Raw genomic sequence first — 27064 nt, 5'->3', positions numbered from 1 at the left:
GGTCAGTGGAGCGGCCGCTCAGATCCAGGCCCAGGCCCACACCCTGCAGGGCGGGAAGGAGGTAGACGTGTGTATGCATAGGAGGGAAGGCAGCATGGGAGATGGAGAGGTGAGGAAGCATGAGAGAGAAGGGAGCACTCGGTCCAGCAGGCCCCCAAGGGATTGGAGAAGGGAGGCTTCTCTCATCCTCCCTCTGTCTGTCTGTCTCTGTCTCTGTCTGTCTCTCTCTCTTACACACACACACACACAATTACTCCAGCATCAGTTTGGACTGACCGTGGGGGTGTTCTGGGCCATCTGAAGAGACCTGTCCTCCTTATATGCCATAAATCAAGATTCATTACAGCACAGCAACCCTCTACCCACCCCAGTCCCAAACATCTTTGAGTATGAAGACCCTTTATTATGCCCAGACCTTCTGTGGACCACTCCCTCCCACTTCCATACCTGTACCTGGTAATGCTCGTACTTTTAGTATCTATTAATTAAGAAAATACTTAATAACAAAGAGCTAGCCTCAACAGAGCTCCTATTTTATTCACCACTGCGACAACCACAGACATCCGCAAACTGGTGGACTCCGGAGGCCGAGACACTGTCTTCTGAGCCCAGACACCCAGCCCACTGGGCTCAAGGATCAGCCCCGTGTGGTCCCCAGGCCTGTGGCCCATGGGTGAGCCAGGCTCTTCGTGTGCCCGGCCCCCCAGAGCTCCGCCCTGGCGCAGAGGCTCAGTGGATCCCAGAGGGCTAGACGGAGAGGGGGCTGCTTACCGTGCGCGGGGGGCCCTCAGACCCGTGAGGAGACCCTGGCCTGGAGGCAAGCGGCTGGGCAGGGAACCAGGAGTACAGGAGGAGGCCCCAGCGGACACCGCGGCCTTCGGGATGGGCGGGATCACAACGCCCCCCAGAGACTTGTGCATCTTCTCATCATTGCAATGCAGGTATTGTCTGGAGATCTGCACCTGGGAGCAGAGGTTGGGGGGAAAGTTCTGGAAGCTCACGTCCCTGGCTCCTTACATAGGGTGGTCCCTTTTACCAGGAGCCACTGGGGTGGCAGGCAGTGCTGGGAAGTGTCTTCTGGTTTTTCTTCTCAGCCATACCACTCTGGGACCCCACCCCCACCCCACCCCCACCCCCTGCCCACTCCAAGAGGAAGACCTGAGGTGGGCGGGGCAGGGGAGGGGGGAGGTTCATCCCTATTCATTTTTGTTATTATTATTTGTTTTTCTGTTCTTCTCATTTCAGAAACTTCTACAAATCAGAGCTGAAACAGATCTTCAAAAACATCTGGTCTAATACCTTCTTTTTATAGATGTGCAAACTAGGCCCGGAGAGGAGGGGGACTGGCCCAAGGTCACACACCAGTGAGGAGCAGAGTGCAAACTCAGACCTCCTGAGTTTTAGCCCAGCCAGCTTTCCCCTCTGTCACTCTCCCTTGCCTATAACGGCGAGGGTCAGAAACAAATGAGGAGTTCCGGAACATTTAAACCAGAGAAGGCCTAGAGAACCCCCAAGTGTGGGACTGGTGGTCACACAACTGTGCTCAGCCCCGCTGGGGCAACCTGCCGGAGCTCCCAGGCCATCTGCCAAGGTTTTGGGTGCTGTGGGAAAGATGCTCCCCGCCCCCGTGGCCCCCTTATCCCTGAGGGCGGCCACTCACAAACCTTGGGAGAAGCTCCAGGCTCAGGAACCAGGGTAGGAAGGAATGGAAACAAAGAGGGACCCCTGGGTGGCTCCATTGGTTAAGCACCCACCTTCAGCTCAGGTCATGCTCCCCGGGTCCTGGGTTTGAGCCCTGGGTAGGGTTCCCTGCTCAGCAGGGAGTCTGCTTCTCCCTCTCTCTCTGCCCCTCCCCCAGCTCATGCACTCACTTGTGCTCTCTCTCTCTCTAATAAATAAATAAAATCTTTACACCCCCCCCCAAAAAAAAGAGTAGAAACAAAGACAGGACAGAGAGGCACAACGCAGAACAAACCACCTTACCTCCTGGGCACCAGGTCTCAGCTCCTGGGGACCCCGACTGCTTCCAGGTGGGTCCAGGCCCTTTTCCTTGGCTCCGCCAGCCTCAGGGGTGGTGGGGATGCTCTGGATGGGAGGCATCGGCCTGGGCGCCCTCAGCAGCCTCTGAGAGGTGGCCCGGGGGATGGTGCTCCTCAGAGGAACCCCTCTGGGGCCTCCCAGAGGATCCAGGGAGGCTGTGCAGGGGGGTGAGGTGAGGAATAAGTTAGTCCCAGGAGCACGGGGAGGGGGGCAATTCGACACTGGCAATAGGGCCACGGGTTCCAGGGGAGGCCGGGACTGTGAGAGCAGAAAGAGATCCACCACCAGCCCCCCACCGGCCCCAACCCCACCACTAGGCTCAGCAGCAGACAGAACCAAGGACCCGTTCCCATTCCTATAAAATTTAGCAAAAAGGGCCAATCAAAGTCATCTATTTAAAAGTCAGAGGCAGGATGGGCAGGAAGGACACCAGTCCTGGAGTAGGAGTCAGGACCGTGGGTCCTGGCTACAAGCTGTGGGACCTTGAGCAAGTCTTTGAATCCCCACTTGCTCTTCTGTAAAATGAATGTATTTATGTCATGGGGTTTTCCAAAGATTAGTGACTTACATAAAATGCCAAGAAAGTACTGGGCACATGGCAGGTGCCCATAAATTATTTCTGTTCCCCCTTCCTTTCCAGCTAATGATACGGGGGTACTGCTCTTTCGGCACAGGGGACATCCTGACCTAGTCTAAAAGCAGACCACAACACTTTGAGCTCTTTTATAAGTAACGTCTGTGCCCAACAAGCATTCGGTGCCCCCTGCCCACGCCCTCTGGAATAGCACCATGCACCCTGCCATCCCCACAGTAACGAGCTCAGGATTATCTTTGCAATGATTGGTGGCAGTGAAAAAAACTTAGACTTTAATTCTCGAAGGCCTTTCTGTTCCAGCTACACCTAAGTGGTCGCATCAAAACCACCAAGTCCCAAATAGCTTCTCTGCTCCCCTGGCGAGCCTGGCTCCCCTTTGCCCTCTGGTCAGTCCTGCCGGGATGTTGAGGGGAGGGAGGCAAGGAGGGGTCACAAGCCAGGTGGAGACAGTACCCACCTGGGGCCCCATCTGGGTAGTGGCACCAAGAAGCCAACACAGCCTCCATTCAGGGTGCAAAGGGCAGCCACAGCCCTGCCCTGGGGACCAGAGATCCCCGTCTTGCCACACTTGCTGAGGGACTTCCATCCGCACCTTGCATAGAACAACTCCTATTCTTTTTCTCCTGCTCTAGAACTTTGTACAAAGAGATGACGTGTCTAGAGAAAGACTTCGGACCTCTCAGGGAGGGAGTCTGTGAACTCCCTTTGGTCTAGCAACTCCAGAAGTTGTACCACTTAGAAATTCTAAGCAAGCTTCTCCAGCACTCTGATACCCTACCTGCTGCCTCCATACTGTCCAGCCACAGGGGACTCCTTCCAGGGGCTCCCCGTGTCATCCTGGGCATGGTCACAGCCCCAGGGAGACGTTAGCAGGGGGAGTATCTTACTCAATGGAGAGCATGTCCCCAGTGTCCCCCCCCTTCCAAAGACCTAGAGCCTTCTTATTCCTCGTGTTACTCAAACATTCACTGAGCTACAGAAAGGACCCAGTTACATGATTGTTCCAGGAGAAGAGGAGAGAGAAAAGGAAATGAAAATTTATTAAGTTCTACCCACAATGCCAGGTGCTGAGAATTCTGTGCACAATATTTTCATCACACTCAGGTACACAGAAATATAAGTATCCCCATTACACTAAGGGGAAACTGAGGTTGAGGGGGTAACTGACTTGCCCAAAGTCCCAGAGCTGGCCAGTATCAGAGCTAAGATTGGATCATGGCCTGTTTTCCTGGTTTATCCACTACTCAGATGAGAAAGAAATATAAAGTGCCCGCTGTTAGGGGCGCCTGGGTGGCTCAGTCCTCAAGCATCTGCCTTCGGCTCTGTCCTGGGATCAAGCCCCGCCTCTGGCTCTCTGCTTAGCAGGAAGCCTGTTTCTCCCTCTCCTACTCCCCCTGCTTGCTTGTGTTCCCTCTCTTGCTGTCTCTCTCTGTCAAATAAATAAATAAACTCTTTTTTTAAAAATGCCCACTGTTCAATTCTTGGCTCATCTGTTTAACAAGGATTTCTGGAGAATCTCCTTTGCCGGGCAACTCTGCCTCACACTGAAGCCTCCGCAGCCGCCCTCATGGAGGTTCCACCAAGTGCAAAATCCCCATGAAAGACAAATAATCACACAAGCAAACACACAAAGGCAAACCGTGAGAAGAGCTAAGAGAGAAAACTAGAGGGTTCCATTAGAGAGTGTCACTGGGGTGGATGCCGACTGGGGAGTCAAGAGGCCTCTCTGAGGAGGGCTCCTTAGCCAAGCAGGAAGGATGAGTGGTAGCCCCGTGAGGAAAGGAGGGGGGTGGGGGGAACAGCCTGTCAGAGCCTGAGGCCAGACAGAGCCCACCTGCTCCAGGACTAGAGGGTCAGTGTGTCTGACCACAGAGAGCAGGGGAGAGAGTGAGCAGAGTGCAGGGGAGAGAGTGAGCAGAGCTGGAGGGAGAGGAGCAGAAAGCAGGGGAGAGGGTGTGGCTCAGGCACATGGTGAAGGCAGCCGGCCTCACACACTGGGGACTCTGTTCAGGCGCTTACTCCAAGCACATCCCAAAACCTCGGGGTGGTTCTAAGCATTGTGAGTGGGAGCAGGAAGGAGGCTATGATCCGACTGGCAATTTAGAAGGATCCCCCTGGAGAGAAGACTAGAAGGAGGAGAAGGAGGCCAGGGTGGGAATGGGGGGGTGAGCTGGAAGGCCACTGCAGAGCCCAGCTTGGAGGGGCATTCCCAGGAGGGCGGCTGACAGCGCCCTGGGTGGGGGCATCCTGAGCAGCCCCTGACCCTCAGAGCCGGGTAATGGGGGTCCCTGGCCTCAGGGTGTGTGGGAGGTGGGTGGGCAGGGCCCAGGGCTCACCTCGGGAGGATGCTGCCAAGCCCTCCGAGAGCCTTCTTTTCTTGAGCTTGTCCTTGATCTGGGTGGTGTCCCGAGCCACACTGTTGGCCTCAGACTCCAGAGAGGAGAAGGGCGCCAGGGGGTTGGACCCCAGAGACAGGGCCGCAAGGCCCCGGGGGTGGCCATTCCTGGCCTGCCAGCCCTTCAGGGGGGCATCCAGCTTGGGGCTGTAGGGGTCCCCTTGTCCAGGCAACAGCTGCAATGGCTTCTCCAGCAGGACACTTGGAGTTGGCCGGAGGGAGGCTGAGGGAGACAGAGGTAAGAGTGGCTAGGCACCCAGCACCCTCGGTGGCACCAGGCCCCAGCGAACTCTCCAGTGCTGCTTCCTTAGAACAGTCAGGCCTTGCCCCACGAATCCCGATCATTTAATGTTACCATCGATCTTGGGTCAATCCATTCATTCAACAGTCTCTGGGAAGCCTGACCTTAACAAGGTGTGTCCTGAGCTACTCAAGGGAAGAAAATGGGAGTTGATATGCAGCCCTATGACAGCACAGACATGAGCCGTAAATCCTCGGGGAAGGTCTTCCGCCCAGGGACCACCATCCAGCCACCTCCAGGGTCCCAACCAACCCATTCAATATACCTGACAAGACCAAATGCAGATTGTAAAGAGAAGTTGAGGTGACTCAATCATGCTTCCATGCAGACACCAGCTTATCCAATCGCCCATTCAATAAACATTCAGAGTGTCCCCTCTGTGCCCAGCACTGTCCAGGCAGTGGAGACCCAGAGATGGGTGAGACACAATATTTACCGAGAAAGGACTTTCAGTCTACTACAGGAAAAGATTCATCTTTCAATGGATTCATTACAAGGTCAACTGGGAGATATGCCCTGAGAGAGATGCCAACAAAATGTTTTGTGCACAGAGAGGAGGAAGAGAAGGATCTGGAAGGCCTTCATGAAGTGGTGGTGTTTGAACTGGTCCTTGAAGGAGCCTAGACTGTGGGAGGGCCAGGGAAAACAAATACAGAGACCAGCTTTTAGAATCTCTGCCACACACACAGCATTTTTGGAGGGCCTTGACCTAAGCCATGAGACCCGCAAAGGAGGCCACAGATCCTGGGTGGCACCACGCCTGGCAAAAGCTGACCTGGGTGCTGGCCACAGGCCTGTAAGGGAAGTAGCTAGAAGAGGGCAAGGAGCTAGAGCAATCATGTTCTCCCTCGCGAACACGGGAACAGGGGTTCTGCAGAGAAGAGGGTCTGTAGCTGGAAGTCAGAGCAGAAAGTAGAAGTTGAATGGCTGGCCTGCAATATTCACCACGCCAGCAGCTGTCCCACTACAGGTGTCCCTGTCCCCACCACCGCCCTGGCTGCTGAAGGCCCGCCCAGACCCCAAGCAAGGGACAACAGACTGCATCTTCATGTGGGCTTTCCCTGGGATCTGATGAGAGCAAGGGGTGTGCTGGGATCCCCAATTCCTTGTTCCTGGGGCTCTCCCTCTGTGCACCTCCATCCCCTGAGGCACAGAACTGAAAGGAACCACCTAAAACCAAAAGGGATTTCAGCAGCAGACTGCAGTAAAAATAGCGTGTGCCCTAGCGGGACCACACAGCCAGGCTTCTAGAACAACTCACATTCTCTCTCCAGGAGGGAGCCCCAGCTTTGCTCTCTGGTCCCGGGCCCTGATTGGACAGCTGCCAGCAGAACCCCAATTCTCTGCCCCCAGTCCCCAGGGAGGCCACCGAGGGCACTGGAAGGCCATTTGGTGTGACCAAGTCAGCAGGCCAAGTCCCACCCACCTTACCTTCTCCATAAGTCTGCAGCCTGGAGTCACTTCTTCCTCCTGGGACTGCGCGGGGCCCCGTACTGGTCCGAGGGACACTCCCACAGTACACAGCCACTGGGGCCAGAACCTTGGCTGGGGACAGAAGCACCGGAAGCCCACTGAGACCAGGACTGGGGAAGAGGCTGCCCCAGCACTCTTCCCCTTGGGGTCTCTGTAGCCCACCCCCAAACCAGAGCCTGGCTTATGGATGGGGGGCCCACCACCCCATCGCCCAGTCAGCCAGGGCACCACGATCCCCACCAAGGCCCACCACCCCACTCTTCTCAGCCCTCTTGGCCTGGCTCCCCACTTCCCACACTCACCTGCCTTCTCCATCCGCCTTTTCTCCAGGCACCCCCACCCCCACTCGGCCACCTCTTCTTAGCCTCCTTCATGGGCTCCCCTCCTCCACACACCCCCCACCCTGCCTCTGTCCTCTGCTCATCTCACGGGCCGCTTCTCACTGCCATGCCTTTCATTGTCACCCTCATGCTGTAACCCCCTGACCTGTGGCTTTGGCCCTGACCTCACCCCGCGGACGCAGAGCAGAACATCCAATTACTGGCCCAAAACCCTCTCCTGGGAGTCCTCCAGCCCCTCATCAGCGTGTCCCACACTGAACCTTCACCTTGTCCTAAACCTCCCTGGCTCAGCACATCAATTTGATTGATCCCTACCTTAGATATTTACCAAAGGCTGCCCGTCAGGGACTCGGCCTCCCAGCCCCTGATGAGACCCGAAGGTTAGTGCGGGAGACAATGAATAACAAGCAGTGACATTGTGGGGAGCTCAGGAGGAAGGTGGCTCAGGGGGAGGGGCCCTGAGCCGGGGGAAGTGGGAGGGGGAGCCTCAGCAAAGCATCTGCTGCTTTGAGAAGCCTTGCCTCTCCTCGGTGCCCCCACAGCAGCCCAAGCATACCCCATCTTACCTTCCCCTCTCCTGGCCTCTTCCCCCTTGCCCTGAACCATCCTGGCACAGGGACCTCATGCCATCCATCTTTGCAGGACCTGCACTCAGGGGGCACTTTAGTATTAGTATTACCCCATCCAAAGCACAGCTCAGGACTATGCACAGGGCCCCGACCCACCACCTGGAGAAGCCTCCGCCAAGGTGCGACCCAGCATGCCCACTCCCAGGGTAGAAGGTCCCCAGACAGGAGGCAAACAGGAGTCTGTTCCCTTCCTGCTTGTGTCAGCCATGTGACCCTGAGGAAATAAGTTAGCCTCTCTGAGTCTCGGTTCCCAGGTCAGTAAAACAAAGGAGTTGGACAGGATTAGGGGTCCATACGGTCATACCTGCATCCTATTTCTAGACTTTTAGGTTTTTCTTAAGCTTTCAGTACTTCCCACTTCCCTGTAAGAATCTAATGCCCGGCAGGAACCTGATGTGGCATTAAATTACGCAACTGTCCTCACATTAATATGGCAAAGCCCCAGGTGCTCTGTCCCTAGGTGATGACCTGTGTCTGGATCTACTCTGGTCCCAGGGCCCCGGCTCCAGCCCCGCCAGGGAAAAGCAGCTCTCCACCTCACCAGCACCCCCTCCATCTGTGGCGGGGCCTGTGGATCCCCTCACTTGCCAGAGGAAATTGAGGTTCACACAGTTGGTCCCAGAGCAGAGCATCAGGCCTGGAACTCCATCTCCTAACCTTGAGCTAGCCACACTGTTCCCTTTCTCCTGCCCGATCCGCTGAGGAGACGGAGACACCCAGCTGTCCCTGAGGGCCCAGCCCTATGTCCTCTGACTACAAAACAGGCCAGCTCCTCAGCCGGCCCACCAGCACAGAGAGTGGAGGCAATCCTCCACCGAGTTTCTAGAACACTCTGAGCCTTTCCCTGGGCCCGGGAGCCCCCAGACAAGAAGCTGAGCATAGAGCGCCAGCGTCAGCCAGCAGAGATCTGGGTCAGGGCAGAAAGGCCTTGTCACCTGCCTGGCTCCATCTCCCAGGATGAGGGCAGCCCCTTACCTGGGGGGACAGCATCACGGGTGCTCATGCCCTGGGTGGGGAAGGAGCCTGAGAGGTTGTCCAGAGGCAGCAGCTACTTCCTGGGCGGTAAGCACAGTCCTTGGGGATCCAGAAGGCGGCAGCCCGTATCATCCGCGGTCCTACGGTGGGGAGCGGCAGAGGGATGTCAGTACAAGTAAATGACTTTGCAGGAAGCCCATCAGGAGCCCAGGTATTCTTGGAGTGAGGAAATCTGCTGCTGGACCAAAGAACATCTCTTTTCTGACATTCTGCCTCTCTGAGATGCTTGAAGCCTTCCAGGTGCCAAGCCAGGTGTCAAACTGCGGCAGAGCAGTTTGTGAAGACCGTCACCGAACCCACGAAGCTGGCTTCACTTGTGGCTTTGACAAGGACACCTTAGTGTCTCTGGGGAAGGTGGAATTTATCAAGGCGGGGTCTGACACCTTCTTTCCCCATGAGTTTCTATTTTCTTCAAAACCCCATTTTCTCTGCCCACTGGCCCAGAAGCTCTTGAAGAATGTCAAGCTTTGTGACTCCGCTTCTCACTCGGGTAGGTGGCAGGGTCTCCGCAGAAACCAGCTCTCCAGTTTCCTCTCAGGATGTGCCAGGCTCTATCCACACACGGTGCTTGGCCTGCAGTCCCCCCGTCAGAGAGTCATTTCATTGTCCTGTGGCGACCTGCAGGACGTCAGGCCTCCTCCTGGTCTCCCTTAAACCTCTAGGCTGTCATCAGCCCTTGCTCAGGACCTAACTTCTCTTTCCATGTGACAAGGGTCTCACCCAGACTCTGCGACCTCACAGAGTTTTAGAGTCTTTGCCAGGACAAAGGTGACCCATTTTCACCCTGACAGTGAAATGGATGGCCAGAGCCCGTCGGTGACAAAATCAGGGATAAAGGCCACATCTCCCAACCTCTACTCTGGCATAGCTCCCTCAAGATATCACCTGGGGACAGGGCAAGACAAAGTGCCAACTTCCTTGTGCTGAGCACCAAATCCCAACTCAGAAACTGAGAAAACCTGCCTCCTGTCTGGAAGGCAGCCTGCCACCGTCCCCACCCTGGCCCCAGAAGGCAGAGCGGCTCCTAGCAACAATCCTGGCCCCAACAGAGGTTCCCGCCCAGCCTCCACCTGGTCTCTCTGCTTACATCCTCAAGCACTCGGGTTCTCTATCCAAAGAGAATTCTCCTCACAACTCCCTGTGTGCTGACTACTAGGATAAGTATTTGGCCACAGGGGAATGTCAGTGAGACACAGCGCTTCTCCTGAGCAAGGTGGCAGAAGATGACTCCACAGGTCTTAACACCCCATCCCGAGTCCCAGTGAGCCGGCAAAGAGACTCAAGAGATTGGCAAGGCTGCTGCTTCCAGCAAAGCCCAGCATGAATGTTCCAGGTGGGGACAGGCCACCCACAGCTGAATTAAGGCAAACAAACTGGAGTCCAGGCTTTGTAGACAGTGAGAGCTGTAGGCTCCGTGACTCCTGCTACCACAGCTAACCAGAGCATTGATTTTCTATGCGAATTATAGGCAGAGAAGGGATGGTTAGCCACAGCCCTTCTTGAGAACCCTTTTTGAGAATCGTTCTCGATTGTGGCTGCGGATCAGAACCACCAGGGAACTGATAAAAATGACAGAATGCAAGGCCCCACCTCCGGCCCCTACTGAATTAGAGTCTTCTAGGAAGCAGGCCATGGGGATCTTTTTGGTTTCTTTTTCTTAACTCCTGTGTGACTTCAGTGTTCAAAAAGGACTGAGAACCAATGGGTTACAGTTCAGGTTCACTTTCTAATGAGATCTCAGCCTTGCTTCTCACCTTTCACTGTCAAAGTAGTTATTGCTGCCTCAGTTTCCCCAAAGTGCCTGCTCTTTAGGAGGCTAAAGAGAAGATTTGGAGCTGCCTGAGAGTACAGATGACATAAGTCTCAGTGGCCAGCTCTACTGGAAAGGGCCTTCTGAATAAGACAGCCCCCTCCCCATTTGCCACAAGCGCTTCAGCAGGTCAGATTGCAGAATGGCCACTGGTCAAGACAGCCAATGTGACTCCACGCCCTGGGGACACCCACTGTACAGAAGAGAGACCCTCATCCATGTCACAGCTTGCCAGGGCAACCCAGCAGGCAGACCCCCTCTTGGGCCTGCTCCTGACTGTGTCAACACTGCTGACCCCTTAGGCCCTCAGGGTCTTCGTGCAGGAGTTCCTGGGCACCTGCCCCAGGGGAGGCAGCCACAGCTGCATACGGACCAACAACCACGTCTTGTATTGTATGTGAGAACCATGGGCAGCACTTCCCCAGGGAGATCACGGGGGCCCATGACCTAGTAGGAACTTTAAAAATCTATGTACAAACTCTAAAAATCAAGATCAGAAATTCCAGCCCCAATGCAGATAGAACTTTGAGGTTTAGCATCAATCAGACTTAGCACCCGACGTCTAAGACACAATCCAATGAGCCCCCATTTGCACCTGGCCCTGTTCTGTTCTGGGCATGGAGGTGTGACTGTCCCCTATTGGAACAGCCCACCCCTGACCGAAAGAGCTAATATCTAGTAGGTTCTGGGGACCAGGATTGTGTCCTCTTTCCCTGAGGCACTGCCCAAGGTAGCTGGCTCCCCCACCCTTGGCCTTGGTATTCCAGCTTTGGGAGTGGAGTGGCCCAAGCTAACTGACCGCTGTCCACCCACCCCTTTCACTAAAGCTATGGCTACTGAGGCTCCATGGTGACCGGCACCACAGGAATGGGAAAGGTGACGGAAGGGACTCAGGTTTCAAGTGGAAAGGACACAAAGCTAGATCTGGCCCCATAAAGGACGTCAGCCCCAGGGACAAGATCCCAGTCACCCTGTGCCTGAAGAGAGGCCTTGGAGGGGACCCAAGATGCAGTCTCACCTGCCCCCTCCCAGGGGGCTGCCACACATGCATCTCCCCTCGTGTGACCGTGACACTACCCATTCCTCCTTTTAGAGGCCTCTGAGGACATGGGTTCCAAGAAATCAGAGTTCGCGCCTCCTCAGACCTGCTGAGTGGGGACAGAGGTGCGATGCGATGTCAAGGTGGGTAGAGAAGGGGACTAGGGCAAAGATGGTAGAGTGGAGAAACCTAGGTTTTGAACCCCAAAATGTCCCCGACTGAAACATTCTCTGAAGAGAGGTTTCAGATAGGCACCACTCCCACTTGCCCCTCTCATATTAACTTTAATTCCTCTGAGCTTTGGTTTCTTCATCTGAAATTTAAAATTAAAAAAAAAAAAAAAAAAAAAAAAAAGTCCTACCAAAGGGTTTGGTCAAGATGAAGTGAAGTCATGTGCAAAAATTTCAGCACCTTTGGCGGTAGACAGTCAATAAATCAGGTAAGAACTCTTCCTCTCCCTGTCCCCACCCAAGCGCCATCTTTAAAGGTCGGATGGGCCAGAGGCCCCCCCCCCCATCTGTCCCTAGGAGACAGACCCAGGTGACACGGGTGCCCCTCACGTGGGAGAGACAGATGTGTCTGCAGAATGAGAGGCCCAAACGGGCGCGGCGGGCCCTCCTGCAGTTCTCACCTGGGATGCTGTGCTGTGACGCGAACACCAGGCTGAGCGCAGAGGGCCCCGGGGCGGAGGTGGACACACGCGGGACCCGCAATGCTGTCTGACTAGGCGCCTGGAGACGCTCCGCAGGAGAGCGGCATCCTCGCTGGGCCCGGAGGAAGCGGGGTCTAGACGGGGAAGGAAACAAGAAGGGCCTCGCAGGCTGAGGAAACTGTGCGTAGAGACGCGGAGGAACAAACAGGCTGTGAGGTTGGGGTCTAGCCGAGGCTGAGACTGCGGAGAACCCATGTGGGGAGGGAAGGGAACTCTAAAGACTTTTGGGGGAAAGAAATAACATTATCTGACCCCTGGAGCTGGTAGCCCTAGGAGTTGTCTCTACCCAAACCAGGAGACTGAGCCCCACACCCACCAGATGCCCCCAGAAGAGGCCCCCAAGGCCCCCCACTCAGGCTCCTGGCTGCGTAGGTGACTGACTGACACGCCGGCCCGTTGGCCTGACGACTGCTAGAGGAAGACTTGCCCCGCCCACCATAAGTGCCCCTTTGGGGGGCGGGGCCTTTACCCCCTCTGGAGCCACACCCACTGCTGCACAAGCCACCTCCCTGCCATAATGGGATCAGGTGGGGTCAATGTCCCTGGAACCGTCTGGGCTCCAGACAGCAGGACGTGCACCTGCTGGCAGGCCCCTGGAACTGTAAAGAAACCCACAGTACCAAACATGGGGCCCAGCACCTAGTAGGAGCCCCACAGCAGCGTGCATGAATGTAAAAAACAAAATTGTAGCCCATCTTACAGCCTTGTTGAGAAGAAACAAGGCAATGAGACTAACATTTCTTAGTTTCATGCCATTTAGCTTTTGAAATAGAGCAACAAGGCACATGTTATTGTCCTCATGTTGTGCCTAAGAAGACTGAGGCTCAGAGAGGCTAGGTACCTGGACGGAGGCCACAGAGCAGGCCAGCGGAGGCTTCCGGTCTAGCGTTCCCTGCTGCTGCTGGAAGCAGAAGAATGCGGTACTACATAGCCAGCAACAGCCCCGTGTTCAAGTCCATTGCCTACCAGCTGGGAGACTTCGGACGCGGTGCGGTACTAAACCTCTCTGAGCTTCCGTTTAACTGCAAAAGGGAAAGAAGAATGTCTTTCTCACAAGGTTACTGAGCATATTCAATAAAATATGAAAAGCGTCTCAAATCGTCTGGCCCCTAAGGAAGGATTCAACAAACGGGAGCTATTAACATTATTCTTTAATAATGATCTTAGTGTGTGTGTTAAGATGGGCAAGAAGAAGGAAAGTGTCCTTTTTGAAAGCTTTTGGGGCAAGAAGCTCTAGAGGCCTGACCAAGGCTGGGTGGCAAAAGGAGGTGGCCCCTGGCCGATGACCTTCAATGCGGAAGTTTCTGGGGTGAGCAGGAGGCAGCAGACAGGCTGGGGCAGGACCCTTAGAAGAGCAGCTCAAGTATCACCTTGCTGGGAAATGCTCCAAGTGATCCCTTCTTACCAGAACTGGCAGAGTATGTTAAGAAGGCAGTTACTGCCTGCATCTTAATGACTTTCTGGGACAGGGTGGATCTCATGGTCAAGAGCCAAAGCAGAACCTCTCAACCCTTTTCATTTCCAATGCAACTGAGAAAGGTTTCCTTTTTGCAATAGTTCAGTGTGGGTGTTGGTTGAGTGGAGCAGGTATAGAGAGAGGAAGGAGAGAGCTGCCTATATGTCTAGGGCTGACATTCAAAACAGCCCCCCTACCTCCCAGGAATTCTGATATAAGACATGGGAAGGCCTATGGTTGAGAAAAAAAGTCTTATTTAAGCTCTGTTTGGAAAATAATGACCGTAAGTGACCAGCACAGCCGCCCTGTGTGATTGCTCAGGTTGGACACTGCACAAGGCATCGTAATTAAGGAGACATCATTCACACTGCAGACACTACAGATTTGCACTTTCATTGCCCTTCTATGATAAACAGAAGTAAAGTGCCTTAATAAAGAGGTGTCTTTTTCTAACTCACACAGAGGTACTGGATGAGCAGTGGTGGCCCTAGTGAAAAGGGTATGTGACATATCCATAAATTTCCAAAATTCAAAATCTTCTGAGCCTGCCCTACTTTTGTGTATCATCTTGGTGCAAATATAAATTAGAAGTCAGAACATGCACTAGTAATTCAACAAAGTTTCACATGGTGGGGACAAGAGACATCTTCATCTCTCCCTCTGTCACTGAATTTTCAGCTGTAAGAGATCCCGAAGATCAGCTGACCTCCTGGCTAGTAACTGAGGGGTTAATGTGGGGCCTGGAGAGGCTACAGGACATACATACCCAGGGCCTTCAAGAGCCAAAAAGTACTATACGGACAAGGTCCTCAGCTCCCTCCTCCCCCCTTCCATCAAGGTCTCCCCCAAATGGTCACCTCAGCACTGGGTGGGGCAGTGACTCAGACTGCCAGGCCTGGGCAGAGCCATGACAATGCGTTTCTGAGGATGTCATTTCCTGGTGGGGTTGGGCACCATTCTGTCAATCCTGCCTGAAATCACACAGCACTGGCTGGCACTTGGAAGCCTTCTGCCCATCCCCCCTGACATTTTCACCATCAAGGGCTGACTTGTCTAAGACCTTGAGCCTAGTCCCGGAGTCTGATACAGAGAGACCTGGTCCACTGCCCCACGAAGGCTTTCTGCATGGTTTTCCCACTCGGGGACCCCCACCCAAGGAGCTGGAGCTCCGGTCATCAAACTGCACTCTGGAAGCAATTTACAGGTGCGACAAGATGAGAGGGGCTGAGAAGAAAGAAACAGCCCTTCCAATCAACATCTCAGGAAACTTGTGGTGGCCGTCTCTGGCATCTAAATGCCTGTCCCGTTCCAGGAAATGGCTCTTGACAAAGGTCTCCCTGTAAGAAGCTCAGCCGACTTCAGACCACTAGCTCTGTCCTTTTCCAATGGCCCCAAGAGAAAACTGACTCTGCTTGACCAAAAGCTAGAACCTTCCATGGGCCTCTCCAGGAAATATGCCAGGTTTTGCTTGGAAAATGGAAAGGGCTTCTGTGGAGGGTCATTTCTTCTGTCCTTATTTTATTGAAGGGAAAGCCAAGACCCAGGAGGGGATGCAAGGAGAGCCCAAATCCAGAGGTTTGGGACGCATAGACACAGTGGAAAGCTCAGACCTCCGGAGAGCTGCTCTGGAGCCCAAGACTGCTACTCCAAGATTGATGACAGAGGAATCACGTGGATGAGTGACTGTCCCCTAAGAAAGAGAATGGGGCCTAGGGACAGAGGAGCCTGGAGGGCAGAGAGGAACATGGTGGTTGGGAAACAGCATGAGGAGGGAGCTGAGCCAGGAGACCAGGGGAAAGGGGCCTCCCCAAGGAGGAAGAAAGCCAGAAGGAAGAAAGGCAACGCAGGCCCTGACCCCCTGCTGATCAGGGAAATGCAAATCAGACCACTGTCACCAGCCTGCAAAGATTGCCAAAAATGAAGACTCTGGACAATACTAAGTGCCAGAGAGATGCGACGCAGGGCTGGCGAGGTGAACGTGGGCACAGCCACAGGGGAGAGTGGTCTGGCTCATCTACTAAAGTTAAAGATATGCAAGCCCCCTATGCCCAGCAAGACCACCTCTAGGGGTCTTCCTTCAAGAAAACTTTGCATGTTGTGAACCAAGACAGAAGTTCATAGCAGAGAACGTTCATAGCAGCCCTGTTGGCAATGGCCCAAATCTGGAAATAACCCGAACACCCAACAGGAAACTGGAGAAAAAGTTACGGTATTCGTGTCACAGAATATTCCATGGCAATGAAAATGAGCAAAGCTACTCAACAGCACTCTGCTCAGCACCATGCACAATGTTTACTGACAGACACTAGGCACGGAAGGGCCCAGAGGCTGCCATTCTATTTGTGTGCATTTCAAACATGAAATTCAACAGCTTAGACAAACACACAAAGATGGTACGACTTTATGGAAAAGCCAGGGGAAATGAGGAATGTGGTCAACCCTGGGGGGCAAGGAGGCGGCTGTGATAGGAAGGGGCCTGCGGGGGAGGCATTGGGGGCTGCCCTAGAGAGCATCTCTTTCCTGCCCTGGACAGTGGTGGCTACACATTAATTCTACTTTAAACTGTTGGTGAGTCTTGTACATTTTTTTGTCGGCGAGAGGTTGAATATAAAACTAGCGATAAACTTCTCATCATGCCCGTGAGCAGAGTCAGGTGCCTGTGAGGTGGCATTGGGGCAACAGGTGACCTTGGGTGACCTTGACGCTCCTGAGCTCAGCCTGATACCTCCCCGTCAGTTGCTCCCATGACCTTCCCCCTCCTTCTTATCGGCCAGGCCAAGGCTTCAGGGGCTGAACTGGCCCCCCTGGGTTTGGAAAGGACCTGTCCGCTTATACCCCTGCATGGCCCGCCTCGGTGGGGCTGGGCACCACTGTGCTCCATGACCCTCTGCAGCCATGGACAAACCCCCACCCCCCACCCCCAGCACAGGCCCTACAGTCCCTTCGAGGGCTCTGGAAGGAACACCAGCCCTTCAAGGCCCCTAGCCAATGTAAGCCCTTGTCCTGGAGAAGTGGTTCACCAAACCCCTTGTTTTGGGAGCCCCAGATCTGCTCTGGAAAGGAACACGATCATCTCTGCTGTAATAATAATGGCACCACGAAAAGTAACTTCCGTTGAGCACAGGGCCCAACACACTCCTCTCTCTCCTTACCATCTCCACCTTTCACGAGCAGCCCCAAGGGAAATGTCACTTAACCCCCGCTTTACAGACAAGGAAACTGAGGCTCAGAATGAAAAGGGCCTAAGTCCGCACACCCAGGGAGAAGTGGAGTCTGAATTCAAACCCAGAGACCCAGGAGAGCCAGTAGTGGGAGCAGCTAGGCCTTGCAGCAGGCAGAGCTGGCTTTGAATCCTGCTTCTTCCAGCCTGTCCAAGGCCTGTGCCCCAGTGCCCCTAACACGGAGCCTTCCTTATCCCTCTGGCACCATCACCCTCAGCACCCCAGGGAGTGGAGCTGACCCCCAAACAGGGAGGCCGTGGCCAGGAGGAGAGGGAAGCTCCCTTCCATAACTCATAGGCTCAGAGAGCAACAGGCTGCGGAGAGAGGAAGGGACAGCTCCACGGTCCCACGGCCTCCCCCCCGCGGAGCCCTGTGTCCTTGCTCCAGATCAGCTCTTCCACACCCCTCCAAGGGCTCCAGGCAGCCTGACCCTCCTCCCGCTCCCTCCCCCACTGCACATCCATCTTACCTCTCCGTCTAGAGGCCAACCCTGTCACTGGAGGAAGCCAGGCGCTGGTGTCTCTCTGCAGAGAATGCAGCCCACGGGCCCGGAGGGGCAAGGACGAGGTGGCCCCAGGCCTGGCCGGCCCCAGGCTGCTGAACAGGCCCCGGGCCCAGCTTTGAGTGTGCTACTGGCCTCTGCCAGGCTCTCTCTGAATAAACAAGGCTGCATAGCAACCGCTGCTCCAAAGGAGCCCGTAGCTCCTGCATGAGGGAGAGAGGGAGCCAGGAGACATTTCCCCTTGGCCTTGTTTCCTTTGGGGCCCTGCCGGGCATGGGGCGCTCCCAAGTGGCCAACCTGTCCTGTGGGGCTGCTGGTGAGAGACAGCTGGGCTGCGCTGCGCAATGACCACAGAGCAAGGGAGTGCATGGCAGGCTCAGGGCAGGGATGTCGTTGGCAGTAAACCCCTGGTTTTGCGGCAGGAGACTGTGGGCCCAATTCTGGTTCAGCTCCCAAGCTGTTTCTAGATGCAGATGGGGCAGGGAGGGTGAGCATCCGGGCCTTGGCAACAGGCAGAACTGACTTTGAATCCTGACCCAGTTTCTTCCAGCTGTGACCTCTGGCCGGTCCTTAACCTTTCTCAACTTCTGTTTCCTCATCTATAAAATGGGGATAACAATACCGACTTGAGAGGGTAGCTCTAGGGATTAAATAGGGCACGTAATAGGCTTGTGATTATGTCCAGCCTGTCATCAGGCCGCGCATCTCTGTTAGCGCTGTCTCCAGCAGAAACACAGGCATAGCAAGAAGCCTGTGGCCTCCTTCTCAGCCAGATTTCACTATCCCAGCTTTTAGAAAATGTGAATACTAATAGCCCATATGTGCTTCCTCACGGAGCCCGAGCCCCTGGCAGAAGCACCAGGCTGACATTGTGACAACTGCTCCCTCACACCAAACCGTTCTAACTCTCACTATCCAAGGGCCACAAGGTGAGGGCAATGGGAGCCAGGGGCCTCGCTGATTTTACGCAGCCTTGCAAAGAACTGCTCGCCCAAAGACGCTATGAAGTTTTCTAGGCAGATCCCCAAGCTGGTTACAAGGGAACAGGCAGACAGACATAACACAGGGTGGGGAAAGCCAGCAGGAGGCTGGTCGCACATCCAGGAGGCCTGGCCAACTGAATCATACGTGCCCAGGGCTTACTGACTGAACCTTCTCCTGGCCCTGCCAGCAAGTTCCTGGGTTCTCGCCTCTTCTCTGAGACACTAAGAGCAGGCCTGTGGAGCCTCCCCAGAGGCCGTGGAAGGAACAGCAACCACGCTCCATGAGGGGGCCAGGAGGGTTAGCCCATTAGCACTGACAAGATCCCACAAGGCAGGCACTGGCCCCAGGGCCAGAATGCCACAGGCCTGCTGGGCCCACAGGGAGGCTGCTGCCCTCCATCGCTCCTCAGTGGGCAAGATGGCAAGGTGAGCTGAGCTCCTGCACTCCCTTTAGCAGAGGCCCCAGGAAGGAGGCATTTCCTCCAAACCAGGACCAGCTAAGAGCAGGAAGAAGCTTCCATGTGTCTTGCGCTGGACTGCCCGCCTCGAGGTGGACACGAGGAAACCTGAGGTTACAGACGGGATAATGGAGGCCCAGCAAGGCGAGCCCCTGCCCAAGTTTCATAGCTTATCAGTGAGAAGGATCAGAGGCAATGACAGACAGCGCGGGGACAAGATGAGGCCAGCCTTCATGTCCCTGAGCTCTGCTAAGAGGGGACACGTGTGCACCGCCCCCCAACCCCATCCTTACATCACAGCCCGAGTCAGAGCTTCGAAAATACAGATCCAATGATCACTCCCCAGTCGGACACCCCAGATGGCTCCCAGTGTCCTTGGGTAAAGGCTACACTTGACACCACATCTGACAAGTCCTCCTTCAGCCCCGTCTCTCCCTGTGCCTCCTGCTCTCTGCCTGACCCTGCTGGCCTGCTCTCCAGGGGACTTCGTGCGTCACATTCTCTGCCAGATGCTGGAAACTTGGAAAGGTGGCGGTTTGCCCTTAGGAGCTGAGTAATGGAGAGAGACCCCCCACAAACTCCCTGTGCATTACTGTGTTACCTACAATAAGGCAGGGACCCTTCTCACAACCCCGGAGAAGCACGGCTCAGGGGCAGACAGGATCTGATCCCAGCCACAGCCTGACCTCCGGCAAGACACAAGCTGTTGGAGCCCCGGTTCCCCCGCGTGCCAAGCAGGGAACAACATGCAGCCCTCCCCACCCCACCCCACCCCCGGGTGTGTGACCCTCAGAAGGCACTCTGCCAGGCAGGTGCGGACTCAGTGAGTCACCTGCTCCCCAGGTCGGGGACCACGTGACCAGAGGGAGCCTGGGGCCAGGAGGTGTGGCGTGAGCCCGAAGCCTGAAAGCTAAGGAGCCGGCCAGGTGCAGGCAGGGGTGGAGGCCTCCGAAGCTGGAACTGCTGAGCCCCAGCCCAGGGCCCCGGGAGCTGGGGAGTTTCCTGTATGGGAGAGTGGGGGGCCTGAAGGGGCAGGCTGCCGTCCGGAAGCTTTCTGGTCCCTCACCTGAAGAGATCCCAGGAGGGAGGGACCTGAATCTCCTGCCTCACCAATTCTCTGTGATTTCTGTTGTCATCCTAAATACCTCCAGATCACATTTTGTCTTCTTTCTTAGAGAAGCCCCCACATTGTTTAAGCTTCAGAATCAAGCCCTGAGGGAAGGGTGCCCAGGGCACAGGCAGAGGAACTCCAGGGGATGGGACCCTGTGGGGCACAGGCGAAGGAGGAGAGACCTGGTCTCAAGGTCATCAAAGCCACCGGGAAGACCCCAAACACAGGACTCTCAGCCCCCCCCCCCCCCCGTATCTGCCTAATAGCTCTCCCTGCAGAGCACCACACACAAGCGTGCACCCACATGCCCACACCTGCACACACACGCATTCACACATGTGTGCGTGTATACATGTATGAGCCCACACACGCATACACATGTACATGCACACATACACTCACACACATGCTCTACACGTGTGCGACCACAGCCATACATGTACACGCATGCGCAGATGCATATACACGCATGCGCACATGCATATACACACATGCAAACCCACAAACACACACCCATGCTTGTGTGCCTGGTAAATCCCTACACATCATTCAAGACACAATTCCGTTATGGGTTCAACTGCGTTTCCTAAAAATTCATACGCTGAAGTTTCAGGCGCCCAGAACCCAGAACGGGACCTTGTTTGGAAATAAGGTCTTGCAGCTGTAGCTGGCTCCGTCAAGAGGAGGTCCTACTGGAGTCGGGGGGACCCTAAACAACATGCCTGGGGCCTTTACCAAAAGCGGAAATTTTTTTAAATTTAAATTCAATTAATTAACATAAAGTATATTAGTTTCAGAGGTAGAGGTCAGTGATGCGTCAGTCTTGTGTAACACCCAGCGCTCATTATACCACATGCCTTCCTCAATGCCCGTCACCCAGCTACCCCATCCGTCCACCTCCCTCCCCTCCAGCAACCCTCAGTGTGTTTCCTATGATTGAGAGTCTCCTATGGTTTGTCTCTCTCTCTCTCTGGTTTCATCTAAAAAGGAGAAATCTGAACATGCATGTGCACACACACACGGAGAATGCTGCGGGAAGACTGGAGTTACGCTGCCACAGACAAGCAACTACCAGAGGCTGGGAGCGAGGCCGGGAGCATCCTTCCCTGGCACCTTCAGAGGGAGCACGGCCCGGCCTGCAGGGCTGACTTTGGCCTTGTGGGCTTCAGCACTATAAGCCCACACATTTCTGCCATGCTAACCCACCCAGTGTGTGGTAGGTTTTACAGCGGGCCCAGGAAACTGGTACAGAGCTCAAGCATCCTCTCCTGGAGAAGCTCCCTGCTCCTTCCAGAAAGAGTCTGAGTGCGGGCTCTCTCCCACTCCCTCCACAACCGGTCCTCTCTCCTTCCCCTTCACTCTGCTCTGTGCCCACATTTCAGGCCCTCTGCCTTCTGGCTCCCTTGGGCTTGGCAAGTGGAAGACAGAGGAGAGAGGCCAGGGTTCCACTCCCCCAGCTTCCCCCGTGCCGTCCTGCTGGGCTGGCTGTGCCCCTCACCTGAAGGTCACGGCTCTTCACACAAAGGTCAGGGCTCCTGACAGCCTAAAGAGGGTGAGGGTGCCCAGCATGACCAGCCGGCCTCAGGAGGTGATTTGTCCACATCCTGCCCATAATCTGTATAAACCCCTCCCACAAAACTTGCCTCCAATCACCCAATTTGAGTATAAGGCTCTTTCTGCCAGTCCCTAAGCTCCCTGTCTCACTATTTTCAGGCAAGCTTGATGACTCCATGTCTGTGTCCCCCTGAGCACAAGGACCACCAGTGAGGATTTCTATACAACCAACACGGCCCAAGGCTCAGCACGCCCCAGAGTAAATACTTGAAACAATGACGTCAGCAGACTGACCGTGCAGAATCACAGGCCGGGAGAAGAGCTCTTGTGCGCACCAGGGAAGTAGTCCTCATCACATCCACGGACGACAGCCCTTGTCCACCCAGCAAGCAGCTCAAGATCTCAAAAACTGTTATCCGGAAACTTGCAATACGTGATTCAGTAAATGGACAATGATTACATTTCGACCCTATTCTTTCAATGGAAATATCCCCGAGGGTCTTCCTGGCCCTTAGTGACCTGTAAAATGAACCAAACTGCTCTATTTCTAGTAATGTAAAGGACTGGGTATCCTGAACACACTTCTCATTGCAAAATATCCAGATGTCTGATTAAAATATGCAAATAAACATCTAAGTACATAACTGAGAAAAAAAGCCTTTCTCAAATCTCTTCCTCCCCCTGTACGTACATATTGCCCCGGCCCACCCCCTGGCCCAGCCAGTCGCACACACACACTAGGCCGTGAGCTCCCGAGATCCTAGGACCAGAGTGCACAGTAGACAGTCCGTGTGGTGGGAGTACCACGAGCCCTGATGACATGAGGACAGGGGACCATTAGTGGTAAAGAGCTCCCTTTCCCTGCAACATTCACTGCTTTTCCCGGGGGGGGACATTGGAAATAGTATCTCCAGGCCACAGACCAGAGTCTGAGCACCACACATTGTATGGAAGATGGGAAGGGGGTTCCGGGGTGACCTCTTGACCAGCATTGCCCCATTGGAAACCAGCACTGTCTTAGCCACAAAGAGAAGTTAGCTTACATGCAGCACGTGGGGCAAGGCCCTTCTGATGGAAATGCCAGGGAGGCGAATGTCCAGGCTGGGCCTTGGATTCCCACCTCTCAGGATAAAGCAAGTCCAGGCTACTGATGATTAGCATATGACCAGACCAAGGGTTCAACCAACAAGGAAACAGGTGGGTTGGTCCCAGTGCTGACCCTGTCATCAACTTTACTATGTGGCTTCTGGTGAGTCCCCATCCTTCTGGGGCTTCCAAGTCCCTTCAGGTCCCTTCACACTAAGATTTTTTTGTGTATCTTGGGTCCTTCCCCAGGCTGAGGAGAAGAACTGGAAGTCCCTGCCTTGCACACGACACACACACCCACACAAGGAAGTAGAACAATGGAGGCAAACTGGTGCTGTCTCTAGACTGACACTTGGGCTGACTCATCCTCCCAAAATATCAGTCCTGTTCCTTCTTACCCCAGTCCGCCCCTCAGAGCCCAGCCCCTGAGCACCTGGGAGGTACTGACAGCAGTGCAGGCTGGGCGCAGCTGCTCAGATACTACCAAGGGCTCAGAATGGGCCCCCCTCAATCCATATCCTCCTTGGGCTGGCTCATCCCCTGGGAAACTCCAGCATCATATAGGTGACCTGAGTCACAGGGTCCAAGAGAGGACCAAGCCAAGCCCTTCATGTTACAGATGAGGGAAACTGAGGCCCAGAGGTTCTCAAAGGAAATCAGTGGTAGTGACAAGGCAAGACCGAAGCTTTCTAATTATGCTGCTTCTGGCCCAGCTGCTCCTCAGGGACTTCTCCCAAGAAAAGCCAGCCCCTTACCCCACATGAGATGTACGCCTCCTTCCTTAACCCCACAGAAGACTGTTAGAGAAGAAGAGCTCACTGCCTCACAGCCACAGAAAAAGCACATGAGGGAGGAAAGCTGTTCCCTCAATAATGGTTGGGTGGATGGATAGGAAGGAGGAGGGAAGGGAGGGAAGAAAACCAATATGTGAATACATTAATAAATAAATGAAATGAAAGAAGGAATGTAAGAAAAAGAGATAAGGGATAGAAGGAATCAGTAAGTGAATGAATAATTCTGGGAATTATTTGAATTCATGTTTCCCAAACTTCCTTTACTGGGAGCTAATAGAGAAAAATGATTTGATACATTTTTAGAAATCAGAAAATTCTTAAAATTCCCCCATGTTTCCAGTTTGTAAACTCTTCACATGATATGTGTACATTTCTATATGTTTGTTTGGTTTTTTAAGGCTCTACCCAGCAGGGTCCAGTGGGGAATGGAACTTCCAGGACAATGAGGCAAGGCATGGCAGTGTGGGGCAGGGCCCTATTTTTGCTTGGATGGTGCCAGTGGGGTTCAGTGGGAAAAATCCATTCCCACCTAGATCTGTGGGCTACACCTAGACAGCATGATGGCCTGAAAAAAAGGAGACTAGGTAGGATCTAGAGTCTCACCTCTAACACCCAAATGTCTAAGATACAACTGAAGATTACTGATCATACCAAGAACAAGGAAAATATCAACTTAAAGGAGAGAAGACAATCAGGGATGCAACACCAAAATGATACAGATGTTAGAATTATCTAATAAGGATTTGAGAGCAACCATCATAAAATGCTTTGATGAACATGCTTGAAACACATAAAAAAGTAGAAAGTCTCAGCAACAGAATAGATGATATAAAGAAGAACCAACTGGAAATTTTAGAACTAAAAAATTCAACTGAAATCACTCAGTGTGAATATGACTATGACGGAGGGCAGAATCAGTAAACTTGAAGAGAGAACAATAGAAACTACCCAATGCATATGACAGAGAGAAAACAGACTGAAAAGAAAGGAACAGAAGCTTGGAGATGTGCGGCCCTATAACCAGAGCTCTAACACTTGTACTATTGGAGTGGAGAGGAGAAAGAGGGTGGGGCTAGAAACGTATTCAAAGAAATAATGCCTGAAAGCTTTCCAAATATAGTGAAAGACTTTAATCTACAGATTCAGGAACTGAGCAAATTCCAAATGCAATAAACCTGAAGAAATCCACTCCAGGACATATCACAAGCAAAGCTCAAAACACTAAAGGCAAAGAAAAAAAAAAATCTTGAAAGAAAAAAAGCTTTGAGCCCAGAATTCTATACCCAGCAAAAATATCCTTCAGGAATGAAACTGAAATCAAGATATCCTCAGACAAAAGAAACTAAGAGAATTTGTCACCATCAAGCCTACCCTAAAAGAATGGCTAAGGGAAGTTCTTCAAAAAGAATGGAAATGGCAGAAGAAGGAAACTGGAGACATTAGGAATAAGGAAAGAAGAAGGAAAATATGGGTAAATGCTTATTCTCCCTGGGGCAGGGCAAATACATGGGGTGCAACAGAGTGTCCCAAAGCCTTGAAAATCCTCACACATGCTCACACAATTGGACACCATTAAGGGACGAAGTGAAAGGGTATGTTTGAGGCACTTTAAGCTACTGGGTCAAGCAGCCACAAGCCTTCCTACCAAATGCCAACTAGTATGTGTGTGAAGTTCTTTTGTTAAGACATTTTGAGGAGGGTTTTCTCTTACTTGAAGCTGACAGTTTCCTAAATGACAAGGCCACTTGCTTGCTGAGACTTTCTATCCAAAAACTCTTGTTGCTAAGAACATAATGACTAAAATGGACAGTCTTGATAAGTCCTCCTCACCAGGGTGACACCTAATTTAACCCATAGGACCATATATCTCATCTGTGGTGTAGACCGTGTGGCATGGACAGTCTAATCAAAGATCCGACACCAAAAAGTTGCTGCCCTAGGAGAAAGGCAAGCAGATGAGAACTTGACCTCTTCCAGACCAGAGACTAGGGGCAAGCGCAGCTCCAGACTCTGAAGGGAATTGTTCAGTCTGCATTCAAATCTGCTTCTCCTTACACACTATGGGAAGGATATCAGCAAACCACACTCCATCCACATGATATGTGAGTGAACATGAACATAACAGTGAAGCTATGACATCATATAAGGAACTGTGAAGACATAGGAAAAATGTACTCGAGGGAATATGAGGGCTCCGTTGAGCCACTGAAGTGATAACAGGTCATAGTAAACTGGGCTTGGCTGCATAGTCCCAGAGACCAGGATGCTACTTACTGGACCCTCTACCAAATGGCTTCCCAGGAAGCAGTGAACTCTCTATCCTTAGAGATGTGTGAGGAGAAGTCAGCCCTCATCCTTTCAGGATGCTCAGTAGGGATCTAGCCTCCCCACGACCTGGCCTCCCATACCCCAAACCCACTAAGAACACTTACAGTTCCATCACTCTGGAATGTGGGGAAAATGGGAGACACAGCCCCCCTGCATTTCCGGTGAATTCTGTGTTTCATTCTAGCTACATTCTGGAATATAGAATGAGCCTGAAATGTATAAGGAGTTCCAGCCCAACCATCCCTCAGTTGTATTTTGTGGAACAAATGTGAATACAAAAAAAAAAAAAAAATGTAAATCCCAGTAAAGGAAGTTTGGGAAACATGAATTCAAATAATGCCAAACTCGCTTCTTAACTAGACTATGTCTCAGGACTTGTCACGTGCTCTATGTATTGTAATGTTCCAATAAGAGGTAGAGTATGAGGTAATTTTTAAATACATATGACCATAGACTTGTATGAAGCAATTTCTAGATCTATGTGAACTTATATCTATTTACTTATTAAATATTTCTTAGGACCAGTGTTTTGAAGAACACATGTTACAAACAAGGTTCTAATCTCTCTCAAAGTTTCCAGGGCAACTAGCCCAGAACTTGAGCCCAGCGGAATAACAAATTTGTAATTCAATACGAATCATATTTTACCCCTCGGGACCATCGAGACACATCAGAGCTGCAGAAAGTTGTTCAGATCAGTCAAGGCATGTATCTCCCTTGCCAGCTGGTACCAGAACACTAATACTCCCCTCCAGAAAAGTCACCAGAAGCCGAAGAGGAGGAAAAACCTTCAGAGAAAAAGATACCTCAGAGCAGATATGAAAGAGCTAGGATGTGCCTTCCTACCATCATAAAGTCGATCAAGAATCTCCCCCACAATCACCACCAACCTCCTCTCTAAAGACTCTAAAGTACCACAAATGCAAGCTTTGTTTGGGTAATCTCGGCCCGCCGCAGACCACGACTGACAAACACTTCCCCAAGCCTCCCACCCATTACCTGGAGTGCCAGCCTTCAGGGGTGTTTTCAAAGGCAGGAAGTCCCAGGCCCCGTCCTGCAGTGTCCAGGCCTGATCCCCAGCAGCCTCGAGCAGTCAGCTAGGGCGCCCTGGGAGGGAGAGAGGAGGAGGAGACACCCACATCCTCTTCCAAGAGTGGCGCCAGCGCCGGCTGGAGGGAGAACCAGGCCTGCTGGTCTCTGG

At 53.2% G+C, this 27064-nt stretch overlaps 1 protein-coding gene across 4 annotated transcripts in view; it reads right to left on the bottom strand.

The window, feature by feature from the left end:
• The window catches only part of TOGARAM2 (TOG array regulator of axonemal microtubules 2), a 58819-nt gene extending 31755 nt beyond the window's left edge, over positions 1-27064 (bottom strand). Inside the window, exons 1-8 of one of the 4 annotated variants that reach the window (XM_059407587.1) lie at positions 26863-27064; positions 13212-13392; positions 12290-12444; positions 8750-8889; positions 6763-6876; positions 4972-5253; positions 1984-2195; positions 772-962 (exon numbers count right to left, since the gene is read on the bottom strand). In XM_059407587.1, the coding sequence (XP_059263570.1) occupies positions 772-962; positions 1984-2195; positions 4972-5253; positions 6763-6876; positions 8750-8777 (827 nt within the window). In that variant the 5' untranslated portion in view covers positions 8778-8889; positions 12290-12444; positions 13212-13392; positions 26863-27064. Of the gene's footprint in view, positions 1-771; positions 963-1983; positions 2196-4971; positions 5254-6762; positions 6877-8749; positions 8890-12289; positions 12445-13211; positions 13393-17516; positions 17635-26862 lie in introns of those variants that run through there. The other 3 variants (XM_059407584.1, XM_059407585.1, XM_059407586.1) reach the window with 3 other exon arrangements.

Source organism: Mustela nigripes, chromosome 7 (genome assembly GCF_022355385.1).
Source record: "Mustela nigripes isolate SB6536 chromosome 7, MUSNIG.SB6536, whole genome shotgun sequence".
Taxonomy (NCBI): Eukaryota; Metazoa; Chordata; class Mammalia; order Carnivora; family Mustelidae; genus Mustela; species Mustela nigripes.
Note: the sequence above shows the minus strand (reverse complement) of the source record. Positions and strands in the feature narration are given on the sequence as shown.